General features: G+C 35.2%; 1 protein-coding gene across 2 annotated transcripts in view; it reads right to left on the reverse strand.

Annotated features, from left to right (window-relative positions):
- Positions 1-9,687: 9,687 nt before the first annotated feature.
- Positions 9,688-24,246, reverse strand: part of KIF18A (kinesin family member 18A) — an 85,026-nt gene continuing 70,467 nt past the window's right edge. Inside the window, exons 14-17 of one of the 2 annotated variants that reach the window (XM_055549180.1) lie at positions 20,160-20,598; positions 19,314-19,421; positions 13,164-13,273; positions 9,688-10,469 (exon numbers count right to left, since the gene is read on the reverse strand). In XM_055549180.1, the coding sequence (XP_055405155.1) occupies positions 10,387-10,469; positions 13,164-13,273; positions 19,314-19,421; positions 20,160-20,598 (740 nt within the window). In that variant the 3' untranslated portion in view covers positions 9,688-10,386. Of the gene's footprint in view, positions 10,470-13,163; positions 13,274-15,944; positions 18,701-19,313; positions 19,422-20,159; positions 20,599-24,246 lie in introns of those variants that run through there. The other variant, XM_055549181.1, reaches the window with a different exon arrangement.

Genomic DNA, 24,246 nt, shown 5'->3' on the forward strand with positions numbered 1-24,246 from the left:
CCAGTAAGTATCTGGAATATGCCTTGAAGCAACTTCTGTTTACAGACAAAGTCTGTAAGATATCCAAATACCACTGTGATGTGTTTACAGTTTATAAAAGAATGAAATATCAAGTCCTTTTGAGTGCATATTTCTAAATGAGCATTAAATGAACTGGGAAAAAAACTAGAAAATTTTCATGTCTGGTGCATGCCAAGTGAATGATTGCATTCATCTTCCCTTTGCAGCCTGGTTTTGGTTGATGAGGGACTCTTTCTAATGGTCATTAAGGTCATTGCTGGGAATTAGTTTACTTTTGTAAATGGATTTCACCTGGAGATGTCATTTCTCTGCAATCAACTGTATCGTCTTGGGACTATGAGCAATGATGCTGAACTACTGACAGATGGAGAATTTTGAAATGAGTTCCAACTAATTCTGACAGCCATCACTTCCCACCACCCTTAGTTAAAAATTAACTTTCAATAGTGGGGAAGAAAGATGATGAAACCTACCCAATACCTACAAAAGATGCTTAATATCACGAATTGTTATCCATCATTTCTTTTTTGGGGAGGGAGAATGAGTCGATCTACAGTTATTATGACTACTAAATAAAACCGAAAGTTCATTACACTATATCGCCTACGAAATTAAACTTATAGTCAGTCATGAGGAAGCAATCTCCCAGGAAACATCATTGTCAGAGGAATCAAAAATATTGTGTTGAGACTTCCCTGGTGGTTCAGTGGTTAAGAATCCATCTGTCAATGCATGGGACACAGGTTCAATCCCTGGCCTGGGAAGATTCTACACGCTGTGGGGGAGCTAAGCTTGTGTGCCTCAACTTCTGAGCCCGTGCTCCACAACAAGCGAAGCCATTCCAACTAGAGAGAAGCCCCTGCTTGCCCCAGCTAGAGAAAGCCAAGGTGCAGAACAAAGAGCCAACACAGTAAAAAATAAACATTAAAAAAAAAAAAAAAAGCATTGGTTAAAAAGAAGCACTAAAATTCACCTGCATAGCTTATCTAATTTAATTAATTCTTAAGGCTTGTCTTTTAAAGTTTTCCTAAAATGGGGAATAGCAACAGTACATTTCTTCAATAGCCAAGATCATCCAAGTATTTAAAGTATTTCAGAGAATACTGTTGGCTGGCTGGGGCCACAAAGAGCTAACAGGCTTGATTGATCACTGCTTCAAAACTGAAAAGGTAAACAAGAGGGAAGCCTCTCTCACTACAAGCTCTGAAAGCGAGGTAGGATCATGGATGCTGGGCCTTCAGCAGTGTAAGCACCCAACTGCTGGAATAATTTATGGTCTCGTGGGAAAGTCTCTGGGGGGCTCTATCCAATTAACAGCAAAATAGGTAAGTTTGGCAGATGTATTAGCTTGCAGCTAAACACTGCTTTTGGAAAAATTTAGGTGAAATATGACCAAAATACACAGTTCTGTATTACTAGAATTACTTTCTACCTTTTTTCAGCATGTGTATATCTTTTTGATACCATATAGCCCTTCCGGCTTTGCTGCTTTTGTGCCAGTGATGGCCAGGCAGAGAAATGCAAGCTCTGTTCATGGTAATACTTGACCTTTTTTTTTTTTTTTTTAGCATATTAGGAAAAGATGTAAGGATGTTTATGAGGGAAAGTTGGAATTTTATGAGATAGATAGGTAAAGAACAGTAATGTAAAAATTGTACATTTCAGTCATGTACCAATGTGAAAAAAAGCACTGATCATTATAATAAAGGTGTGTTTGAAATGGGGATGGAAACTTGAGGATAAACGGAATTGAATAATGTAGCTATGGTTCATCTGTACATAGGGAGTGATTTAATTCAGAAACTCAGGATCATGTTTGACATTTTGGTGTATATGTATATGAAAGGAAGAAGGAATAGAGTGAACATGAACAGATCATAGAGTTTAAGTGAGCACTCTGATATAATAAAAAAGAAATATCAATTTAATTATGTGAAGAACTTAAACCTGGCCATATCTTTGAGAAGTCATATAGTACAAATAAGTATTACATGTTGGGAATTTTGGGAAAAACGAATCCCTCACATCTCAACTGAGAAGTAGACATGAGATCTGGATTGGAGAACTCACAGGGTATAGAGCTTTTTACAACTTTTTCTCCAAGTTCAGATCTTGAAATTCTTATCCCATCAACCCCATGAAGGAACATGGCTTACACAGTGCTCTCTGAATGCAAATGAGGAATATGTAAAGATGGAGAAAATTTTTCTTCCTACACTCTTCTGTTATTTTTCTGCTTGTTTTATTCAAAATGCTTTCAGTTTTTGTAAATGACAGAAAAATCAATGAAAAGAGCTCAACATGCAAAACCTTTATGTGAATATGTGTAGTGATTTTATTTGCAATGGCCTCAAAATAGAAAAAACCAAAATGTCCTTCAAAAAGGGAACAGTTAAATTATGGTATAATTCACATCATGGGATACCAAATAAGAAAAAGTAAAAATAAAAGAACTATTGGGATTTCCCTGGTGGTCTGGTGGCTAAGAATCTGAGCTCCCAATGTAGGGGGCCTTGGTTCTCTATCTTTACATATTCCTTCATTTGCACATGTATTTTTTCAAAAATTTTTTTCAGGTATATACCCAGAAGATGTATTGCTGGGTCGTACGGTAGCTCTCTATTTTTTTTGAGAAATCTCCATACTGTTTTCCACAGAGGAAAATAGTATGCAGCAATTTACATATTCACCAACGGTGTACAAGGGTTTCCTTCTCTCCATATTCTTGCCAACTTGTTATTTGTGTTCTTTTTTGATGACAGTCATTCTGACAGGTGTGAGGTAATAATACCTCATTGTGATTTTCACTTGGATTTCTCTTTTCTTTAACATGTAGCTGTCTAGTTCTCCTAGCACCACTTGTCAAAGAGACTGGGAAACCACTGAATTTTGGATCAGATGTCTACTTGAAACCAATCATTGTTAACAGGAAGTTGGGCTACAGAGTAGTCATGATGAGCTAAGGGAATGTGTGTGTGCGTGCATGTGTGTGCAGAGATAATTCCATTAGGATCTCAGTGAGGGAGAGTGGTTTCCCAGAGAAAAAGTGAGATGGCTTCATCAAACTCAAGCTAGTTGAACCAAGCAAAACAAATGTCTGCTGTATTACTAAAATGTCAGAATAACAACTCTGTGGACATGTATAAATACTTGATAATCTAACTTGCAAAACATTTGAATAATTATATATAATAGTACAATGAAGAGAAGTTTCAGGTTTAAATTATACAAATCTTGGAGAAGAAAAGTAAAGGCTAGTAAGAATGAAAAAAATTGAGTAATTAATTAAACCCCTGCAAGGAATATGGTCCCAAAATGTGTGGCAAAATCAATCTCATCTACATGGCAATCCTAGTGAGGTTGATAAAGGAAAGTTAATTCACTTTGGTCTCTAAGTAAGAGAATCAAATTTTACAGGTAAAATGAATAGCTGAAAGAGGTTAAATTGAAGTTTTGGGAGAAAAAGTAGAGGCCCTTAAACATTGACTCCAATATTTAAAATTACTTAGGCATTCAAACTTGGAAAATATCTTTTTTATAGGGTAAAACTCCCACTGTAGTTATCTATTAAGCTCAGTGGTAGCTGGGAACTTTTTTTCTGAGTTGGGGACATTTTAGGTAGTGCTCTGAAATGCAAGACAGTAAAAAAAAGTTGATGGCTGCTGGGAATCTGTTTTGTAAGTAGATTCTCTTCAAACTGTAGGGGCTAACTGGGGGCTCAATGGTTCGGCTGTCTTGAAATTGAATAGGGAAGTGGAATGAAGGTAGATTTATTTGGAGAAAACAAAGAAAGCAGGAAGAGTAGAGAACATACAGTCAGAGCAGTCAGGTGATGATCTTTCAGGCTTAGTTCAAATAGGTTAATATTTTTTATCTGACATGAAGAATTCAAGGGAGCAATGCACTTGCAGCATTCTCAGGTAGCATTTGAACTGAATGAGAATTGGGGTGGGAGTTAACATACATTAATAATTGTTATTTGGAAGAACAGGGGGGAATAATAATTAAAAAAAAATACTGTGATTCTGAAACAGGCACATAAAGGGAGAATGGGAAGAAATGTGAGCAGAGGGTGGTGGTATTAGAAAGGATTCCTTATGTTTTCTATTTGAGAAGCAGCTTGCAGAGAATAAGAATATTCTGCAGGGATAAGAAATGAGGCTGAGGACAGTATTTTTGTCCAAAGTCCTGATCACAGAACTGTTTTCCTCTCATGTCACTAATCTTCTTAATTATGCCAAACAGACATCTTTCACCTTCCATCTGTTTGAAAGTATGAGAATAAACTACTTTTTCATTCTTAATTTTTTTTTTATTATGGCTCTTGGCTTATTTTGTCTTACATCTGCTTTACGTACATATACACATGTGACAGAAATATCTCAGAACTAACCTTTCCTGGCAGCTCTTAACTTGATGGACTAATCCCTACAGTGGCTGTTATGCAGAACTTGCCATTTGCAAAGCTTGAGTGGTTTCTTAAATGATGTTCACTCTGAGAAGTATGGACTATCTGTCAGCTGCCACCTTTTGGGGGAAGTTACAGGACAGCAAGAACTCAGTGCTGTACACACACATTTCAAAAACAAACATCCTGTGCTGACTCCTGAAAACAAAGTTATATTTTGTCTTAGTGTCTGAGTTGTATCTTTAAATTTTGATTATATACAAAAACATTTTACATATAAACCAATGACTCAAATTTTATCTTGAGTAGTTGCCAACAACTTTTGAGCAAGTTGTGAATATGCAACAAGTAATACCACGTGATATTTTGATTGCAAGACACACAAAAAATTGTCCTTGAAAAATCAATACATAGGATTTGTGAATGTCTTTAGTAATATTAAAGGCTTCCCTTGTGGCTCAGCTGGTCAAGAAACTGCCTGCAATGGGGGAGACTTGGGTTCAGTCTCTGGATTGGGAGGATCCCACTTCCCAATCCTTGGATTGGGAAAGGCTACCCACTACAGTATTCTAGCCAGGAGAATTCCATGGATTGTATAGTCCATGGGGTTGCAAAGAGTCGGACACAACTGAGCAACTTTCACTTTCACGGTAATATTAAAGACTGCTACTAATATTTAATAATACTCTAAATTGTTTTGTTTTTGATATAAACAATACTAGCTAAACCTAATTTACTTACAACTATAAAAAACATTGAGCAAATCTTTCTACCGAATCACAGATGACCATGGGAATGGAATTTATTTTCTGTAGTAGATCCTTTTTGTATACTTTATTTATCCAGCTATCTATCTATCTATCTATCTATGCAGAGTATTAGCCCCACTGTACACGGAGGCAATGCATGGACTAGGGATAGCAGTAACTCTTTTACACCAAACTGAGTTCAAAGTTCCAACTCTGCTACTGTGGTCTTTGACAAATTCACTTTTCTAAGTGTCATCCTTTTTTCTAAGTAGAAAAATAAATACATTTTGTCTATAAACCATCACGTAAAATAATTGTGGCTAGGAATTTAGGAATTCAAAGTTTTTGTTTTAGAAAATAAATATGATATATATGCTGTACTTATATAACTACACCTATGGGGACTGAGGTAACACCCCCAAGCCAGACATTAACATTTCTGCAGTGGAAACTTTGAATGTTCACACTAGGTGGGATAAGACCATCAATAGTACCACATTAGCAGAAGTAAGGTTTTACAGACAAAAATTACAAAAACAGAAAACCTGATTTTCGAAATTTGTGAAGTTTTTAGAATTATAAATGAGGGCCTGTGAGTCTGTAACATCTACTGTAAAGGCTTGTTGTGAGGAATAAATGAAAAATGCATTTAAAGCGATTATCACGTGACAAGAGTCCAAAAAAAGTAAGACTATTATTAAGAGTTATTGACTGATGGCTCCTTCACAAATGATGGGACACTATAACGTCTGTGACTGGAAGTCGCTCTCAAAGCAAAGTTAAAATGTCTGATCTGATTCTAGGGCTTGCACGTCCATTAACACCAAAGGGCTAACTGAGCAGTTACCTTAGATATCCAAGTTATTTAAATGTGAAAGAACCAAAGGATAATTTGAAATAAAATATATTTCTTATGCATGCAAATCCCTTTTCTGATTATTAAGCATACATTCAATATTTATAGTTAGTTCTGCTGTAGCTGTTTTGAAAATATGCTTTTGCTCTGACACCATTTATACATCAGGGAGCAATTTCAACATAATGTGCATTTTACATTTATGAGATTTCATCCAAATGCAACATTAGGTGAACACAGAAAACTGCACACAGGTGAACCAAGCCATGGGGTACACAAAACACACACATCGCTCAAGAACAATGGGCCACAGCCATCCACATCTGATGTTACACATTTCTACCTGATTTAGATCACCCACTGGCCTGCCATCATTCCGTTTTAACCCATACGCTGCAACTCTCTTACACCCATTTCCACGAGCAAACTTCACTTCTTTTTCAGGGCAAAGCGCCTTAGTTATAGTAGCATTTATGCATTTCTTAAACATTTAACATGTCAAGTGCAGTTATTTATATTAGGTTTTGGTGTTTTACTGTGCCAGCGACAAGTGTTGTACACAAGGCTTTTGAGCGTTGTACCCTTAACTCCATTTGCCTGGTAAGCCCTGTGTCTTCATCGCACAATTCGGCACAGCTCCGTGGCTTTGAGGAACATGTATGCCCCGTTACAGCAGAGCTGCCATTCATCACGTGTGGTGTGTACTGTACCTACCTCCTGGCATGTAAAAAAAGTTAATACAATATCCGGGCACATGAGAACAAGTATTCCAACTAATTTACAAAAGTAGGAAAGTATAATAAAAACTTATTTGTATTACGTTACTTTACCAAAACCAAACTTAAGTCTTAACTTAGTAAAAATGAAAGACAAAGGCCGGTGGAGTTAGCATTAATGTGTGAAAGTGTTTCAAACTGGCAAATAATTCTCATGAGTTAAATACCTAATAGTTTTAACTCTATTCTATAATGTTCTGTTAATTTTAGTCATTATCAATCCCTACATTTTTGCTCAAAGTATGTTCTTAGGGATATCACTCAGTTCAGTTGCTCAGTCGTGTCTGACTCTTTGCGACCCCATGAACTGCAGCACTCCAGGCCTCCCTGTCCATCACCAACTGCCCGAGTCCAAACCCATGTCCACTGAGTTGGTGATGCCATCCAATCATCTTATCCTGTCATCCCCTTCTCCTCCTGCCACCAATCCCTTCCAGCATCAGGGTGTTTTCAAATGAGTCAGCTCTTCGCATCAGGTAGCCGAAGTATTGGAGTTTCAGCTTCAACATCAGTCCTTCCAATGAACACCCAGGACTGGTCTCCTTTAGGGTGGACTGTTTAGATCTCCCTGCACTTCAAGGGACTCTCAAGAGTCTTCTCCAACACCACAGTTCAAAAGCATCAATTCTTCGGCGCTCAGCTTTCTTTATAGTCCAACTCTCACATCCATACATGACTACTGGAAAAACCATAGCCTTGACTAGACGGACTTTTGTTGACAAAGTAATGTCTCTGCTTTTTAATATGCTATCTAGGTTGGTCATAACTTTCCTTCCAAGGAGTAAGCATCTTTTAATTTCATGGCTGCAGTCACAATCTGCAGTGATTTTGGAGCCCACCAAAATAAAGTTGGGCACTGTTTCCACTGTTTCCCATCTATTTGCCATGAAGTGATGGGAGTGCTGTAATAAAAGGAGGTACTTTTTTGTATTAAATAAGAATATGGCTATATTTTCAGATTCATAAACAAGTATGTAGTGATGAAATATCTGGGGTGCTTTATAGTACTCCAGCAAAGGAAGAAAAACAAGGGAAAAAGGGACCTTCCAGACAAATGTGGAAAAATTTGTTAAGTGGATCCAGTATTATGATTATATGAAGGTCCACTGTATTATCCTCAATTAAACAGTTTTTTTTAAAGTTTGATGTTTCAAAGGAATTTGGGGATTACTGTGTTAAATCAAGTAAGATTCTGACTATAAGACTTCAGGGGCTTATATTGTCAAAGGGTGCAGCCAATGTCCTGGAAGGCTGCTGCTTCCCACTCTTCTTTAACATGGAGCCCTCTTCTTGGCAGGGTATCCAGGTGAGCCACGTTCTGTAGACTATACTTTGGACATCATCACGTAGAGATTATACTAACTACTCCAAAATACTCTCGGAAATTGTGTGCAGTGTTAGTCAAAAGAAACAGCATCATTTGGGTATTTCTCTGATCTTTGACTTGCTTCATGAAAATTATTTGCTACCAATTGTCACTAAAGAGCAATCTATCTGCGATAGCGGTATTTATGAAATTCACACTTAAGAGATTTTACAAAGATGCCCAGGCTGCTTTCAAATGAGAATAAAAAAATAAACTGCAAAACAAATCAGATGATACATTTTTTTAAAAAATAAAAAAACAAGTATACAGGATTGAATATAAAGAAATGACTTGGCAGCATACCTTAACTATTAGCAGTGATTACAACTGGGAATATTGGTAGCGGTTGGTTGAGAGGAGGAGGAAGCACATTTGCATTGTTTACAGTTCTTTTTGGAAAAAATATTACCTTTTAACAAAAATAAATTATTTTAGTTAAAAAATCAATCTATGGTGTTGGCATAGTGGTCAGCCTTAGAGGGAGGTGGGATATGAGAGAGGCTTCTAGGACTCTGATAATTCTCTATTCCTTGATCTCAGGGCTGGTTACACGGGTGTGTTTATTCTGTGAAAATTCACTGAGTCACATGTTTATGATCGGTCTATCTTTTACATAAAGTTTATTTAAAAATTGCTTTCTAGTGACTTATTAATTATAGCACCTTATTTTAGTTTAAATGCATGTAGTGTTTCCTTATTCATATATCCAACAGTCCTTATTCATATATTCAACAGGTTTCTTTTCCCACATTCATTACAATTTATTTCCTCTAATTTCTCCTTTATGTGGTTGTAATGCAAAGGCATTGTTAGGAAGTTTTATGGAAGGTGAAATCCCTAGTTGATAAAAATGGCATATAAGAAAATCATTCATGTCTTATGGTATGAGGTGGACCACGAGGTTGGGTTACTTAATCCTGCTAGCTAGCCATTCATCAGTACGTGGTAAAAAGATTTCTTTTGAAACCTTATAATTACCTAAGAAAAATGGAAACGAATAATAGAGAGGCCAATGTAACTGATAAATAGGCAACACAATCAAGGTCCTAATGACAAAGGGAAAACAAAAATTGTCTATGTTTGTTCTCCCTACAATAGATCCTGTGTGCACTTTGACGAATATGGAATTATATGGGTCACAGTGGGGAGAAACTTCAAAGATCATTATTCCATCTCACACTCTCCCAATTAGATTTTGATTTGAAAAACATGATCAACAACTAAAAGGCCTAAAATATGCAGCTGATTGTTAAATGGCTGTTTGCTTAGATGGGACAGTTCCTAAGACATATGAAATTAAAAGTGCATTTAACCAAATACTTGTAATCAGAAGATAAAAAGGCCAAACAAGGCAGGTGAAAAAGGACATAAGATTAACTTGCAGCTCCATGTACTTCCTATCAGAGAAAAAATGATTAAAACATGTTCTCATTAAGAAACCTATAGATTATTCTCAGACTTGGTTCTAGTGCCACTTATCTTAAACTAATTTGAAATACAAATACACAAAATTGACAGTTTATGAAAAGTAGTAGTTTAATGTGTGTAAGGGGTCGGGAAGATCCCCAAGAGAAGGGCATGCAAACCACTCATGCACACATGCATGCAAAGGGTAGTCAGTCATGAGACAGAAAAGCAGGCACAATCAAGTTTACATATTTAATATATCAAGTAGCAAGAAACAATATTAGTATTTTATTAATGAACACTATTTAAATAATATTTACAACAGCTTTATCGGCACATATATGTACATTTGTACATCTAAATATGTTTGGAAAGAAAGGTCAGATATATGATTAAAACAATGTTGGACCAAATAAATCCTGGGTCATAATTTTATCACTTCTAAATTCTCATTTTAAAAAACCAGTAAGGGAAATTTAACTCTACTATTTTCTAAAATGTTCTAATCAACTTGAAGCATAGTAAAACTAAGCTGCCACCACACTGACTCAGGAATTTTAAAGGGGAGCAAATATTTTACAAATGCAAAACATACCTTTTTCTTGAAATTTTATATTTGCTTAGAATACAAAAGCACAAAACAAAAGGAATTTCATTTTCTTCTTGCTAAAGGTATTTGAGTAAACCTAGTTTTTAAGATGGTCTTCTTTCAAAGACTTTAAACAAGTTCCTGAAAAGGTCCTGGCAAAAAACTCTTTTAAAAGCAGACTCCTTGATTTTTTCCCCCTTGATTTCGAAGAGGCTTATCTTAGGTTTCCTTTTGAAATACTTCTTCCAAACTTTCTAACCATGTTCGGCCTTATTTTATGGATGTTTCTTTTATAGTCTAGAGAAGAAATAGAGAGATATAGAAATATTGTAAAAGTATAATTCAAAAAGAATTTTCGCCATTTCACTAAACTTTACAGTTGGTAATTAATGATTTAAAATATAACACCAACAAAGGAACATTAATACTTTGGCTTGAAAGTAGAAATACATTTCTCTATATTATAAACCGAAGTTTTAGTGCAGAGGTAATGTATGCCCCGCCCATTCCCCAAAGCCAGCAAGTGAAGTCAGTGAAAAAACTCTCACATTTACTTCTGTTCTTTTTGAACTAGGAGAGACTACTTCTATGAGCACTGTTTCCCTTCTTTTGTGCACCATCAAGTTTTTTTTCATTCTTTGGATTACTTCCCTAGGACTTTGAAACTTCTGTATTTTTCCAATTTAGAAGTATCATTGGAATCAGCTCTTCTTAATGTGCTGATCCTGATCCCACCACTGCTGTCTCACAAATGGGTTCCATTTCTCTATGCCCCTCTTCTGGCTCTGTACCAGTGTTCACAATGATTTTCTACCCAATGTAGTGTTGTTACAACTGGAGGGCACCGACTTCTTTATGGGTCTGACTAATCACTCAGTCATTTTCTTGGTCACATTAGATTTTAGTTTTAGGAGCACATATTCTCTCGACACTTCTTGTTTCTCTAAATGCTCAGTAAACAGAGTTAAGGTCATTTTCACTGATGCTTCTCTCTTTTTTTTTTTTTCTCTTGGTACACTGTTAGTTGGAGAAGTCAGTTGCATAGATTCTAAGGAAGGCAGCCCTGGTTATCTCTTACTTCTCTAGTAATTCCTAATGTGTATTTGGGCATTTTCTCTTGGATATCCTAATGGACATAAACCATTCAGTATGTGTGGGTGTGCTCAGTCACGTCCAACTCTTTGTGATCCCATGGACTGTAGCCCACTAGGCTCCTCTGTCCATGGAATTTTCCAGGCAAGAATACTGAAGTGGGTTGCCACTTCCTATTCCAGGGAATCTTCTCGACTAGGGGATGGAACCTGGGTTACCTGCATTAGCAGGTGGATTCTTTACCGCTAGCATTACCTGGGAAGCCCACATAAACCACTGGAAGTTGTGTTAGTTGCTCAGTCATGTCTGACTCTGCAACCCCATGGACTGTAGCCTGCCAGGCTCCTCTGCCCATGGGGTTTTCCAGGCAAGAATACTGAAGTGGGTTGCCATTCCCTTTTTCAGGGAATATTCCTGATCCAGGGATTGAACCTGGGTCTCCAGTATTGTAGGCAGATTCTTTACCATCTGAGCTACCAGGGACCTTCACTTTAATACCCTTTACTAAGGGCTCTGTTATTCTTAATAAGACATAATTATTCCCCCTTTGGCAAGTACTGTAGTTTAGTTCTTTCCTACTGTTCTCTCATCTCTCTTTACGCATAAGATACTTGATGCATTTTATAGTATTCTTAGAAAATAAGCATATTAGGAAACCCAGATCCCTATTATTTGACAATTATCATAAATTTATTATTTAGTTGTAGAATTATGACTTCCTGGAGAATTTTTTCAGGAGACCAAAGGGACTATACATATCTACACCACCTGCATATACAGACTACTAAACATTACTAAATATGGCATGCTAAATCAAATAATCATAGTAAATTTTTCTTTTCAGGACTTCACTGATTTTTAAATATGCATGAAAGACATTTCCATTGAACTTAAGGAACTTCTTGTGGCCACCACAAGAAATAATGATTTATCAATGCAGCCTGACAAAGCTATTGAGAAATTTTATATTACTCTAATGAAAAAGCATTGACAGGAAAAAAGGGAATAATAGTTTTCATGTTATTCTCAGTATAATCACTATCTCATGAACTCCTTTTAAAAATTCCAAGTACTATAGTCATAAGTTCCTTTAGGGAAGAACCAAACCGAGTCTTAATGATCTCTATATTTATCACAAAACCTAGCACATAGTGAGAGTGTAGTAAATAAATACTTCCTAATTGAAGTCTTAGGAACTATAATGTCAGAAAAACAGGTTGGGACACAAAGGCCTAGGAACTGACGGGCACTATATACTCTAGTTTCATGAAGATGCTTTGTTACTATGGACTCATGTCACCTCCGTAAGCAACTGAGGGAATGTTGTCACCAGACGTGGTTGCAATGAGTTGGACACAACTGAGCATAACACAAGCACAGTCACTGCCATCAGCATTCTTTGCAACTTGCTAACAGGAGTTAAAATATGATTACAACCAGATATAGACTTGAATCTCCCAATAACTGCACAAATGAATCAGAGGCCAAATTACTAAAAATAATACGCAAAGAGAAAAAATTTCAGATACATTTACAGATATAGTTTATCTGTAAACCTATTAAGTAATATAGCTAATTATATCAAATATTATTTAAATTATCTACCCACCCTTCTGCAATATAAGGCAGTTTGTATAACCAAAAGGGCACAGAATGTAGAGTCAGGAGACCCAGTTCTGAGTTCTGGCTCCATCAAGAAATCTCTCTGTGGTCTTGGGTAAGTGTGTTTTCTATTTTGTGTCTTAAGTTTTCTTATCTATATCAGGGATAACCACTCACTATGTAATAAAGGTGATGAGTATATAAAAGGAGATTCTTATGAAAGCACTGTAAAATATGTGAAGTTTATACATGTTAGTTAATCATTTATTAAATATCAGAATAAGAGCTGAGACATACCCATAGTTGGTTTGTTTTCTTGTAAGTGCTTATCACTTGAATTATCTTGATGAACACGCTTGGCCGATCCAGAATTTAACTCAGCAGTTAATGAAGTATTTGCTGCACAGCTTTGGGGGAAAATTTTTTTTTATTTTAGTAAAGCATTCTTTTATATCTCTAAGTTCAAATACAAATTCTATGTTCAATTACGATTAAAGAAAAAGTGAGATACTAAATATTATGTTGTAAAATCCCATAGAAGTAACTGGAGATACTAAGTAAATTTTTGGCCCATAGGAGAATTTGGCTGTGCGTTTTTAATGTGTATTCAAATCAGAGATTATGATTAGAGGTGTATGTCACAATTCTTTAACAGAATTTAACATTTCAGGGTGCTGTGTTGAACTGCATGCAAACACTGTTATTCAAAGTGTAGAGATAAGGAGCTCACTCCAAGAGGTGAAACACTAAGCTCAGATTATAATACCTCTAATCTGGGGAATATAAACAAGTGAGATTGTTTGGAAACCTTGTTTCTAAATCAAAGCATGATAATAACTGAGTATCTCTCTCTGATTATTGCAATTATACAAAGCGGAAATGAAAAGAATGATATTGGTCTCATGCTATTAATGGATCAAATTTCTATCTCAATTTGAGTTGACAAATTACTGAGCACCTACTGTGGCTTCATGTCACAAAATACACAAGTGAGTAGGGCACAAACAACCCATGTCCTGAAAATTTACATAATAGATATATGGTGGGGTGGGGGAAAAATAAGACACATAAAATAATACAAGACAGAGTAAAAAAGAGTCTGGCAGGTTTTCAATGCTGTAGATTCCTGAGTTCAGAAGAAGAAAGAAAAAGGGAAGATTCTGTGGATGGGATGAGTTTAATCTGGGCCCTGAAAAACAGTGATCCAACCCTTCCCAGTCCTACAGAGGTCAAGTTTCAGCAGGCAGTGTTGAAGATCAAAGTGGAAGATCTCTTTCTACACTGATTCAAATAAGCTAATTTTAGGAAAATTTCTTGAAAGTCAAGATATTCTATACCATTTTACAAGTTTATACTAATTTGATTGTCTGTTGGATTAACAATTAGAGACTTTTCCTTATGGCAACAACTTGTTCTAGGAATCCTAACCATGTGGGAAAGTGATATGGGTTTATGTCTGTGGAACAGCAGAATATGGGTTAGTTATATGGTCATTCAAAGTAGTCAGAAATGGCAATTTAATATGCTGCTGCTGCTAAGTCGCTTCAGTCGTGTCCGACTCTGTGCGACCCCAGAGATGGCAGCCCACCAGGCTCCCCTGTCCCTGGGATTCTCCAGGCAAGAACACTGGAGTGGCTTGCCATTTCCTTCTCCAGTGCATGAAAGTGAAAAGTGAAAGTGAAGTCACTCAGTCGTGTCCGACTCCTAGCGACCCCATGGACTGCAGCCTACCAGGCTCCTCCGTCCATGGGATTTTCCAGGCAAGAGTACTGGAGTGGGGTGCCATTGCCTTCTCCATTAATATGCTAGTAAAGAAAAATAGGTATAAACTCAGTGAATGCTGGAAAAATAAGTCAGCCTGTGTATCTAAATTTTTTAGAGCCTGTAAGAGAAATGATCATGGTGTTCATAATGGTGATTTACCAACTCTGTTCAATAATGCAAATAACGCCTTCCCAAAATGGTTATAGAGAAGTACCTGTGTTATCAAACTAAATTCAGTTGTAGAAATTTTCTATTCCTAAATGGTGCCAAATAAACTAAATTACTATAAATCCATTTTGGATACTAAAGCACACATTTTTGATTTTATATATATATAAAATATATTAAAACATATACATTTATAAAATCAAATTCTTTTTTGGTCATTTGGTGATTTTTATTTCTTCAAGTATAAAGATCAGTGTCATTGGTTACTTTTGACAAGGTTTGTTTTTCCAAACGATTTATGTTAAAGTTGTATTAATGATTTTATGGTATGATTTTTCACTTTGGCTAGTTCTAGACCTTTTGTTTTCACTTGAAAATCAGGGTTTTACTTGAGTAAAACTCACATTTCTAGGAATGAAATCAAAGCCTAATAAAATAAGTTATATATTTATATAAAAGCAAAATATTTAAGTATTTTTAGGATTTAGTCAACTAATGAAATATTTGTTATGAATTTTTGTAAGATTTATTTTAGATCATAAGATAAAAAGACCTAAAATTTTTATGGGTACAAATTCAAATTATTTTAAAGACTATCTTGAGAAGAAACCTAGAGAATATTCTAGTTGTGTGCCAAATATATTTCCATAACTATTAATAAAAGATTAGCCCTTTATTTCTGTACATAGGTAGAATATTTCTGCTTAATAAATGTAATGCATCTCATATTCTTTCAGCTGAAATAATTTCTAATTGTAATCACCGACTTTTTTCAAAACCAAAAATGTATGCACATGTGAGACCATTTTTGAGTGCCAAGAAAGACGGTGGAACAAACAAAAAACCAAGCAACCAACCAGACATAAAGCAAACAAAACCTCAAATTAATAAATAAAATTTATAAGTAAAAATTTACATATGTATTTTATTTGTATATTTGGCAAATTGATTCAGTTAGTTAAAATAGTCTGTTAGAATGATTACAGAAATTGAAATTGTTACATATCTGATATTCTCAATTTAAGTAGTACTAAAAAATTCAGTCTGGTAGGTTTTTGGAATATCCAGTGCTTCTGGATGATAATGTTTTGTGTTTTTTTTTTTTTTGAGAGAAAAACTGAAAAAACAGATAAATAAACAACTATATACATGGAGCCATTCTTTATTTTTAAAAACCATAATGATATACACACATATCTAAATATGTACATAAAATTGCTAAGTGGAAAATACCAGAGTTTATTACTCTCAAGCTCATGTAGGTTTAATAGGGGGAAAGGAAGATTTTTAAAAAAAGTAATTATGTACATTTCTAGCATTAATCTCTTTTAACCTTAGTTAATGGCAGGATCTAATTATTGGTACCAGAGGGAATGTAACAGAGCAATTAATAGGCTATGAGAAATCTTACTTTATTTGTCCTTTAATATTATTTCACAATATTAGACGTTTGTGTGGAAGCCCTTTAATTTATCTAAACCCACTCCAAATACACAATTTATATACCTGGATATTTCTTGAAAATTCATTTCATTTTGATAATGTCTATGTTTGCATTTAAGTTATTCTTAGCTATAAACTTTTGTTAGATTTGAGTTAAAACAGCAGGGCATGTTACCAGTGAAGAACAAGAAAAGTCTCCAGCACTAATTAATGAAAAGAATAACATGACTGACATAATAAAAATTAGTGAGAAGATGGATAAAACAGATGATGGTGGTTAGCTAGGCTCAGTAAATGATTGATTCCTATATATAACAAATTGCACAATTAAAATTAGTGACATAGCAAAATACAAGATTGTAACTGTCATGGATAATCAGAGACATTCAGGAAAAATCAATCCATGAAATTTAAACATAAACATTCCAAGACTCTATTGTACTCTGGAGAAGAAAGAACAGATGTTGGATGCAACTATGAGATCACACTCTATGTGGCACAAATAAATAGGCTATTTGTAAATTTGTTAACATTAGCCCAGATGATAACAGGTCCACAGTGGAAAACAGGAAACTTAAAAAAAAGAGTTATCTTAAGATCATATACTCTTCTCTCCATAATCACATACTAAAGAAAAAGAGTTAAAGCAAATCAGATCCATTTTACAATTTAACTATTCACTATATCTTTTCACTGAATTCAGTGTTATAGGATATAAAGAATATATATAGCCAGGACATGGACGCAACCTAGATGTCCATCAGCAGATGAATGGATAAGAAAGCTATGGTACATATACACAATGGAGTATTATTCAGCCATTAAAAAGAATACATTTGAATCAGTTCTAATGAGGTGGATGAAACTGGAGCCTATTATACAGAGTGAAGTAAGCCAGAAAGAGAAACACCAATACAGTATACTAACGCATATATATGGAATTTAGAAAGATGGTAACAATAACCCTGTGTATGAGACAGCAAAAGAGACACTGATGTATAGAACAGTCTTATGGACTCTATGGGAGAGGGAGAGGGTGGGAAGATTTGGGAGAATGGCATTGAAACATGTAAAATATCATGTATGAAATGAGTTGCCAGTCCAGGTTCGATGCACGATACTGGATGCTTGGGGCTGGTGCACTGGGACGACCCAGAGGGATGGTATGGGGAGGGAGGAGGGAGGAGGGTTCAGGATGGGGAACACATGTATACCTGTGGCGGATTCATTTTGATATTTGGCAAAACTAATACAATTATGTAAAGTTTAAAAAAAAAAAAAGAATATATAATGAACTTCATGTCATATAACAATATATTTAAGATATTTTCCCGTCTTTAATTTTTAGCTGTTTTACTGCTGTTTACCTGCATATGTTGCTTTGTATTAATGCTGCTTGCAGTGTGCGGTGGTTCTTGAGCCTGTGTTCTCTTATCTTTGGTCAGTTTTGGAAAATTATTAGCCAGCATCATCTCAAATACTGTTTTTTTTTGTTTCTTTGTTTTTACATTTTTTTTTTTCCTCATTTCTTTCTGGGACTCAAAATGCATACATGCTAGATTTGTGTACCACAGACCTCTTTTTTGCTCTTCTCTGTATTTTAATCTTTTTATCCTTTTGTACATTAGTTTGGATTTTTTTTTATTAACCCATCTTCTTTAATGAAACCTATCTTTCTTTAATGAAAGTTCACTAAACTTTCTTCTGTCATACCTAATTTGTTAAATTGATTGAGTTGCAATTTCAGTAAATTCTATTTTTCAGCTCTAGAATATCCATTTGATTCATTTTAATAGAATCCAGTTCTCTGGGAAATTATCATCTATTTTATTGAACTTAATCACAACTAAATTTAAGTCCCTATCTGATAATTTCAGTATCTTCATTACTGCTTCTCTGTTTTTTTTCTCTTGATTTTCAGTCATTTTGTCCTGTCTCCTGGCATATTTGGTAACTTTTGCTTAAGTGGTAAACACTGCATATGAAAAACTGGAGAGGCTGGAGATCATATATTCTTCAGAGATGATTTAATTTTCTTCTGGCAAGTGGGCAGAGAAGGAATTCAACTGGTCTATATCTGTTTCAGGTTTTCAAGAACTAGTCTATTTCCAGTTTCCCCTACTCCTACCTAAAGCATAGGCCTTCAAAGATTTCAAATAACACCCTGGGTGTTTAATGGGGCTTCTTCTCATGATGATCCCTAAACAGTAATTTTTGTATCCTGGCCCCATGAGAAGATCAAAACCTTGCTTATTACTTTAGCCTCTTGGTAGCCACTTTTAGCTTGGTTTCTTGGTCTTTTATTCCATGGAGTTTAGAAACTGGCGAATATGCTGTAGGCAAAAGCTACACAGGAGGATTTTGCTTCCCGAGCTCAGTGAGGTGCTGACAGCACTAGGCTTCCATTCTCTGCTTGACTCTGTATTTGATGCCATGAATTGAGGAGTCTGATGCAAATGCTAAATGGAAAAAAGAGGCAGAGAAAGTCTAGTTCTCCACAAGTTGTTTTCCATTTTTCTGGGATCTTAGACTCCCAAGTCCTGGCTGTGTTGGTTGTTCCCTAGGCCTTTCAAGCAGCTACTGGTTGAATTTCATTAGCTTTTATAATTGCTCCTGATGGAAAGCCAGGTCTGATATGAGCTACAATGTCATAGCCAGAAACAAAAGTTTATTCACTTATCACATTTTAACCAGATATCAAAATCCATTAAAACAGTATAATTTTAGGACTGAAGAAATTCAATCATGTCTAAAGGGAAAAATACCAAATGAGTAAAAGTTGTGAACAGAAAAAACTTAAAATTAAATAACTTTTTTGAAGGCCAGAAGACATTTAAATTTATTTTAAATAATCTGAAATATGGAATATCTTATGCAAATATCAAGTGAAATATTTGGGCTTTATCAAGATCTTTGATAATATAAAAGTAGTGCCACATTCAGAGCAACTTATTATATGTATGCTCACATGTGAATTGACAGTCTAATTTTAATAAAAAGAGCTGTACGAAACAATGTATAAAGGTGATCTTACATACACACAAAGATCAAAACAGTTTATATTTAATGTACCTTATTAGTTTCCGTTTCCTTTTGGCGGCAGCAGTCATTGCCATGTAGGATGGTACTATGCTTGGTATAGGCAGAGGCTGTTTGGTTGAGATTGAAGAAGGGGCAAGCCTGTATATTAAATAATGAAAAACAGAGTAATTTTGATTTGTACTATGGAGAAAAACTGGGGCATATACTCCCATAATTTGAACAGCACCTTGCATTAACTGATAAAGGAAAACACTGTTCAATACTATAACCTTTCCTTGATTGTCTGAGGTTTTCTTTTCTCTTTTTTTATACCACAGATGGACATCAAGAGATTTCCGCACCCCCACAGCATAGAAAAGTGAAGGTATCATTCTTCCCATAGTTAGATTAACTGTGAATATACAGATTAAGTGAGAAGGATATGTTTTTGCTTGGATGACATGTAGTCAACCATACCTTATATTTATGACTATTTCAGAGCAAGCTGAGAGGCTTGTTAATATCAATAGAAACTGTGGTATTTCTTTTAGTGAAGATATTAATGAATAATAATAAACACTTGATAATCCACCATTGATAGCTTATAACATCTAATGCTGAAGTATGAAGAACAAAATAAATATATCTTAAGGTTTCCTCTAGCCTAATGAGGGCCAATCAACTTAAGCTTCAAAATTAAAGACTTCACAGTATTGTTAGTGGATTAATACTTAGAAAGACAAATGAGATTTAATGAAGGTAAAACACTGACTTTTGTAATCAAGATAGCATACTTCATCTATGAAATAGATCTTAAATATAGCTACAGAGCAAAAAGAGAGCCAATAGTTTAAAGGCTATACAAATAAAGAAGAACTGGCAAATACTCCTTTGTACCTTTGCAATATGTTATTGTTTGGTAGGGATTCTTGTTCAGGTAGTTCACTTTCCAAGCTCCTGGTATCTTCACATATAAGAAATGTAGACTTTAAATCCTCCTGTCCATGTTCTTTTCTCATGCTGAGAGGGATATCTACTTCACACAACATTTTCAAAGAATTATCACTGTTTATATTTGAGCTGATGGTCTGAAAACTGGTAGTATGTGATGGTTTTAATAAGGTCCCTGTAGATGGATTTTGATAAGTTTTTCTACAATTTTCTGGAGTATACACAATGGGCTGAAGCTCTTTGCTGAGGGAATCATTAAGCTGCGTATTTTCAGACTCTACAGACGTTTGGGTATGTTTTATGTTCAAGGGAGAAGGCATTAATTTTCTTCGGGTTCTTTTTTGTGAAGGAATTTTAAGCAGATTAGATTCACCTGGAGATGTGCCTGTTCAACAAAATTAAAAAGAAGCTCAATAATGTTGCCTAAATAGTTTTCTAATAACCTTATCAGTTAAAAGAAGAAAGAAACCCTAATAATAAGCATATTTTATGTTAAATTAATAAAAATTTAAAAGAAAATAAGTTGGAAAGAAAAAAGCTATTGCTAATAATGTCAATAAACTCATTATAAAGCAATTCTAAAACAGAAAATAAATACTAAATAGCAATATCAATATGAATTTATAAATACAGCTATCTTGAGATACTGGGCAATTATGACAACAAACTCCAGTAAATGTATACATTTCTCTGAGGATCAGTACTTGACCTCCTAATTCCATAAGGTTTTTTTTCTATGTCTGTGAACCTGTTTCTGTTCTGGACAATCAGCAATGAACAACACAATAACGGAAATAAAAAATATATTTGAGGGAACCAATAGCAGAATAACTGAGGGTGAAGAACAGATAAGTGAACTGGAAGACAGAATGGTGGAAATAACTAAAGCAGAATAGAATAAAGAAAAAAGAATGAAAAGAAATGAAGACAGTCTTAAGGACCTCTAGGACAACATTAGGTGGACCAACATTCGAAATACAGGGGTCCCAGAGAAGAAAAGAACAAGAAAGGTTATGAGAACATATCTGAAGAGATTATAGTAGAAAAATTCCCTAACATGGGAAAGGAAATAGCCATCCAAGTCTAGGAAGCCCAGACAGTCCCAAGCAGGATATACCCATAAAAAAATATGCCAAGACACATAATAATCAAACTAACAAAAATTAAACACAAAGATTAAAGGCAGCAAGGGCAAAGCAAAAAATAACATACAAGGGAACCCCCATAAGGCTAACAGCTGATCTTTCAGCAGAAAGTGCAGGTCAGAAGGGAATGAATGGCAGGATATACTATAAAGTGATGAAAGGAAAAAACTTATAACTAAGATTACTCTACCCAGCAAGGATCTCATTCAGGTTTGATGGAGAAATCAAAAGCTTTATAGATAAAGCAAAAAGTAAGAGAATTCAGCATCACCAATCCAGAGTTACAAATGCAAGAGGAACTTCTCTAGATAGGAAACACAAGAGAAAGAAAAGTCTTATAAAAACAAACCCAAAACAATAAAGATTTTGGTAACAGGATCACGTGTGTGCACTCAGTTGCTTCGGCTGTGTCAGACTCTTTGCAGCTTAATGAACTGTAGCTCATCCAGCTCCTCTGTCCATAGGATTCTCGAGGCAAGAATACTGGAATGAGCTGCCATGCCCTCCTCCAGGGGCTCTTCCCAACCCAGGGACTGAACCTGCGTCTCCTGAATTTCCTGCACTGCAGGCTGATTCTTTACCCACTGAGCCATCCTTAACAACAGCTACCTTAAGTGTAAATGGGTTAAATGCTCCAACCAAAAGACATAGACTGGCTGATTGTATACAAAAATAAGCACTGGGATGACCCAGAGGGATGGTACGGGGAGGGAGGAGGGAGGAGGGTTCAGGATGGGGAACATGTGTATACCTGTGGTGGATTCATGTTGATACATGGCAAAACCAATACAATATTGTAAAGTTAAAAAAAAATAAAAAAATAAAAAAAATAAAATAAAAAAAGAAACATCAGCAAGGGAAAAAAAAAATAAGACCCTTAAATATGCTGTCTACAAGAGACTCACTTCAGACCTAGGGACACATACAAACTGAAAGTGAAAGGCTGGAACAAGATATTCCATGCAAATAGAAATCAAAAGAAAGCAGGAGTAGCAATACTTGTATCAGATAAAATAGACTTTAAAATAAACAATCATTACAAGAGACAAGGAAGAACACTATGTAATGATCAAGGCCTCAATCCAAGAAGATATAACAATTATAAATACGTATTGTTTTTTATATTCAACATTCAAGTGATAGCATATATTATTTGTCTTCCTCTGATTTACTTCACTTAGTATATAATTGCAAGGTCCATCCATGTTGCTGCAAATGGCATTACTTCATTCTTTTTTTTATGGCTATACACTCTTATTCTGAGTAACCAACCTCTTGCCACTACTTTCTCAATCACCTGAGTCCCAAATAACTAGATTTTTACCTTTTCCTTGCATTTCCCAACCTTCACCAATCTTGCCTTAGTTAAAACATAATTCTGATCATGCCATTTTCCTGATTTAAAATGTTTAGTAATTTTTAAACAGAAACATACTATACAAAGATTTTTAGTAGGGTAATTCTTGTCCCTTGCTCTAATACTTAGAGACAAATGGTTTTGTTTGAACTTAAATGTGAATTCCCACAATACTAGACATGATTAAATATTTAAGCACATAGAGATTTCTCACTTTTTTTAGTGTACAAAATAATGATTACATAAATAATGATAAACTTGATCAGCTTCAGTGAACTTATGCTGCATTTCTTAATTTTTTTTTTCTTATTTGCCTATTTCATTCTGGTAAACTTCATGGTGCCTGACACAAAGTAATTCTGCATGGAGTGTGCTGTTAAGGGAAGAAACTATAATCTGTATTTCTCACCATGTTTTCAAATCAGGCAGTAAAATTTCCAATTGATGTCATGTATGTTTTACAATATAACAATAACTTAAATTACACTGAAAGTTGAATAAAAAAGTGCTATGTAAATATTTCAACAGAACAGTTCAAACTTTCAACCAAGTTAAAAAATACAGTTATAACAATCAGCAAGAGTACATGCATTATTCTTATTACATTAGTTGACAATAGACTGCTGTGGCTAGGTTGACAACTACCCTCTAGGAAATACAATTTAAAAACAGGAAGAAAAATATGATCCCTATTCTACTAAGGAATTTTACTTTTCTGAGAACTAGATAAATGAGATCCAGATCTTAAAATAATTTTCCACTCCCTTTAACATGACATTTGTCAAATTTTCCATTACCAGATATTTTTATACTAATGCTGCAGTGTAAAGACAGTTACTTTTCTCCACTGTGCTGCTACCACCAATTTGGTGGCTATTAATAGCTGGAAGATTAACTTCTTTTCCCATGAGAGGCCGTATGGGTATATAGAGGATAGAAAACTATATCAAGGATGGAGAACTGAATTGGAAGTCAGGAGACTTGGATTCTATTTCTGGTTTTACCAACAACTCACTGAGTGACCTTGGGCAATTCACTTGAGCAGTATGGGTATTAATGCCCCCTAGAAAAACAGGGATACTACCTTTCTATGTACAGGGTTTTTCTAGGATTAGATAACATCTATAAAATACTTAAGATTCAAGGAAAGGCCCTAGAATTACAGGCTTCAACTGTTAGCATTATGATATTCACAGGCTAAGCTCTAATTTGCTTTTCAGTATTCCATCAGGTGGTTCAGTGGTAAAGAATCTGCTTGGCAATGCAGGTTCAATTCCTGGGTTGAGAAGATCCCCTGGAGAAGGAAATGGCAACCCATTCCAGTATTCTTGTAAGGAAAATCCCATGGATTAAGGAGCCTGGCGTGCTACAGTACACGGGGTTGCAAAGAACTGGACACAACTGAGCACATTCCATTAATACCCAATGCACAATTATCACCAAAAGAATATATTTCTAACAATGTCTCGCTTTCAGTTTATCGAATACCCAGTTTATCAAGGCTGATGATAAACTGTAAGAGAAACCAAAG

This window comes from Bubalus kerabau, chromosome 15, assembly GCF_029407905.1.
Source record: "Bubalus kerabau isolate K-KA32 ecotype Philippines breed swamp buffalo chromosome 15, PCC_UOA_SB_1v2, whole genome shotgun sequence".
Classification (NCBI taxonomy): Eukaryota; Metazoa; Chordata; class Mammalia; order Artiodactyla; family Bovidae; genus Bubalus; species Bubalus kerabau.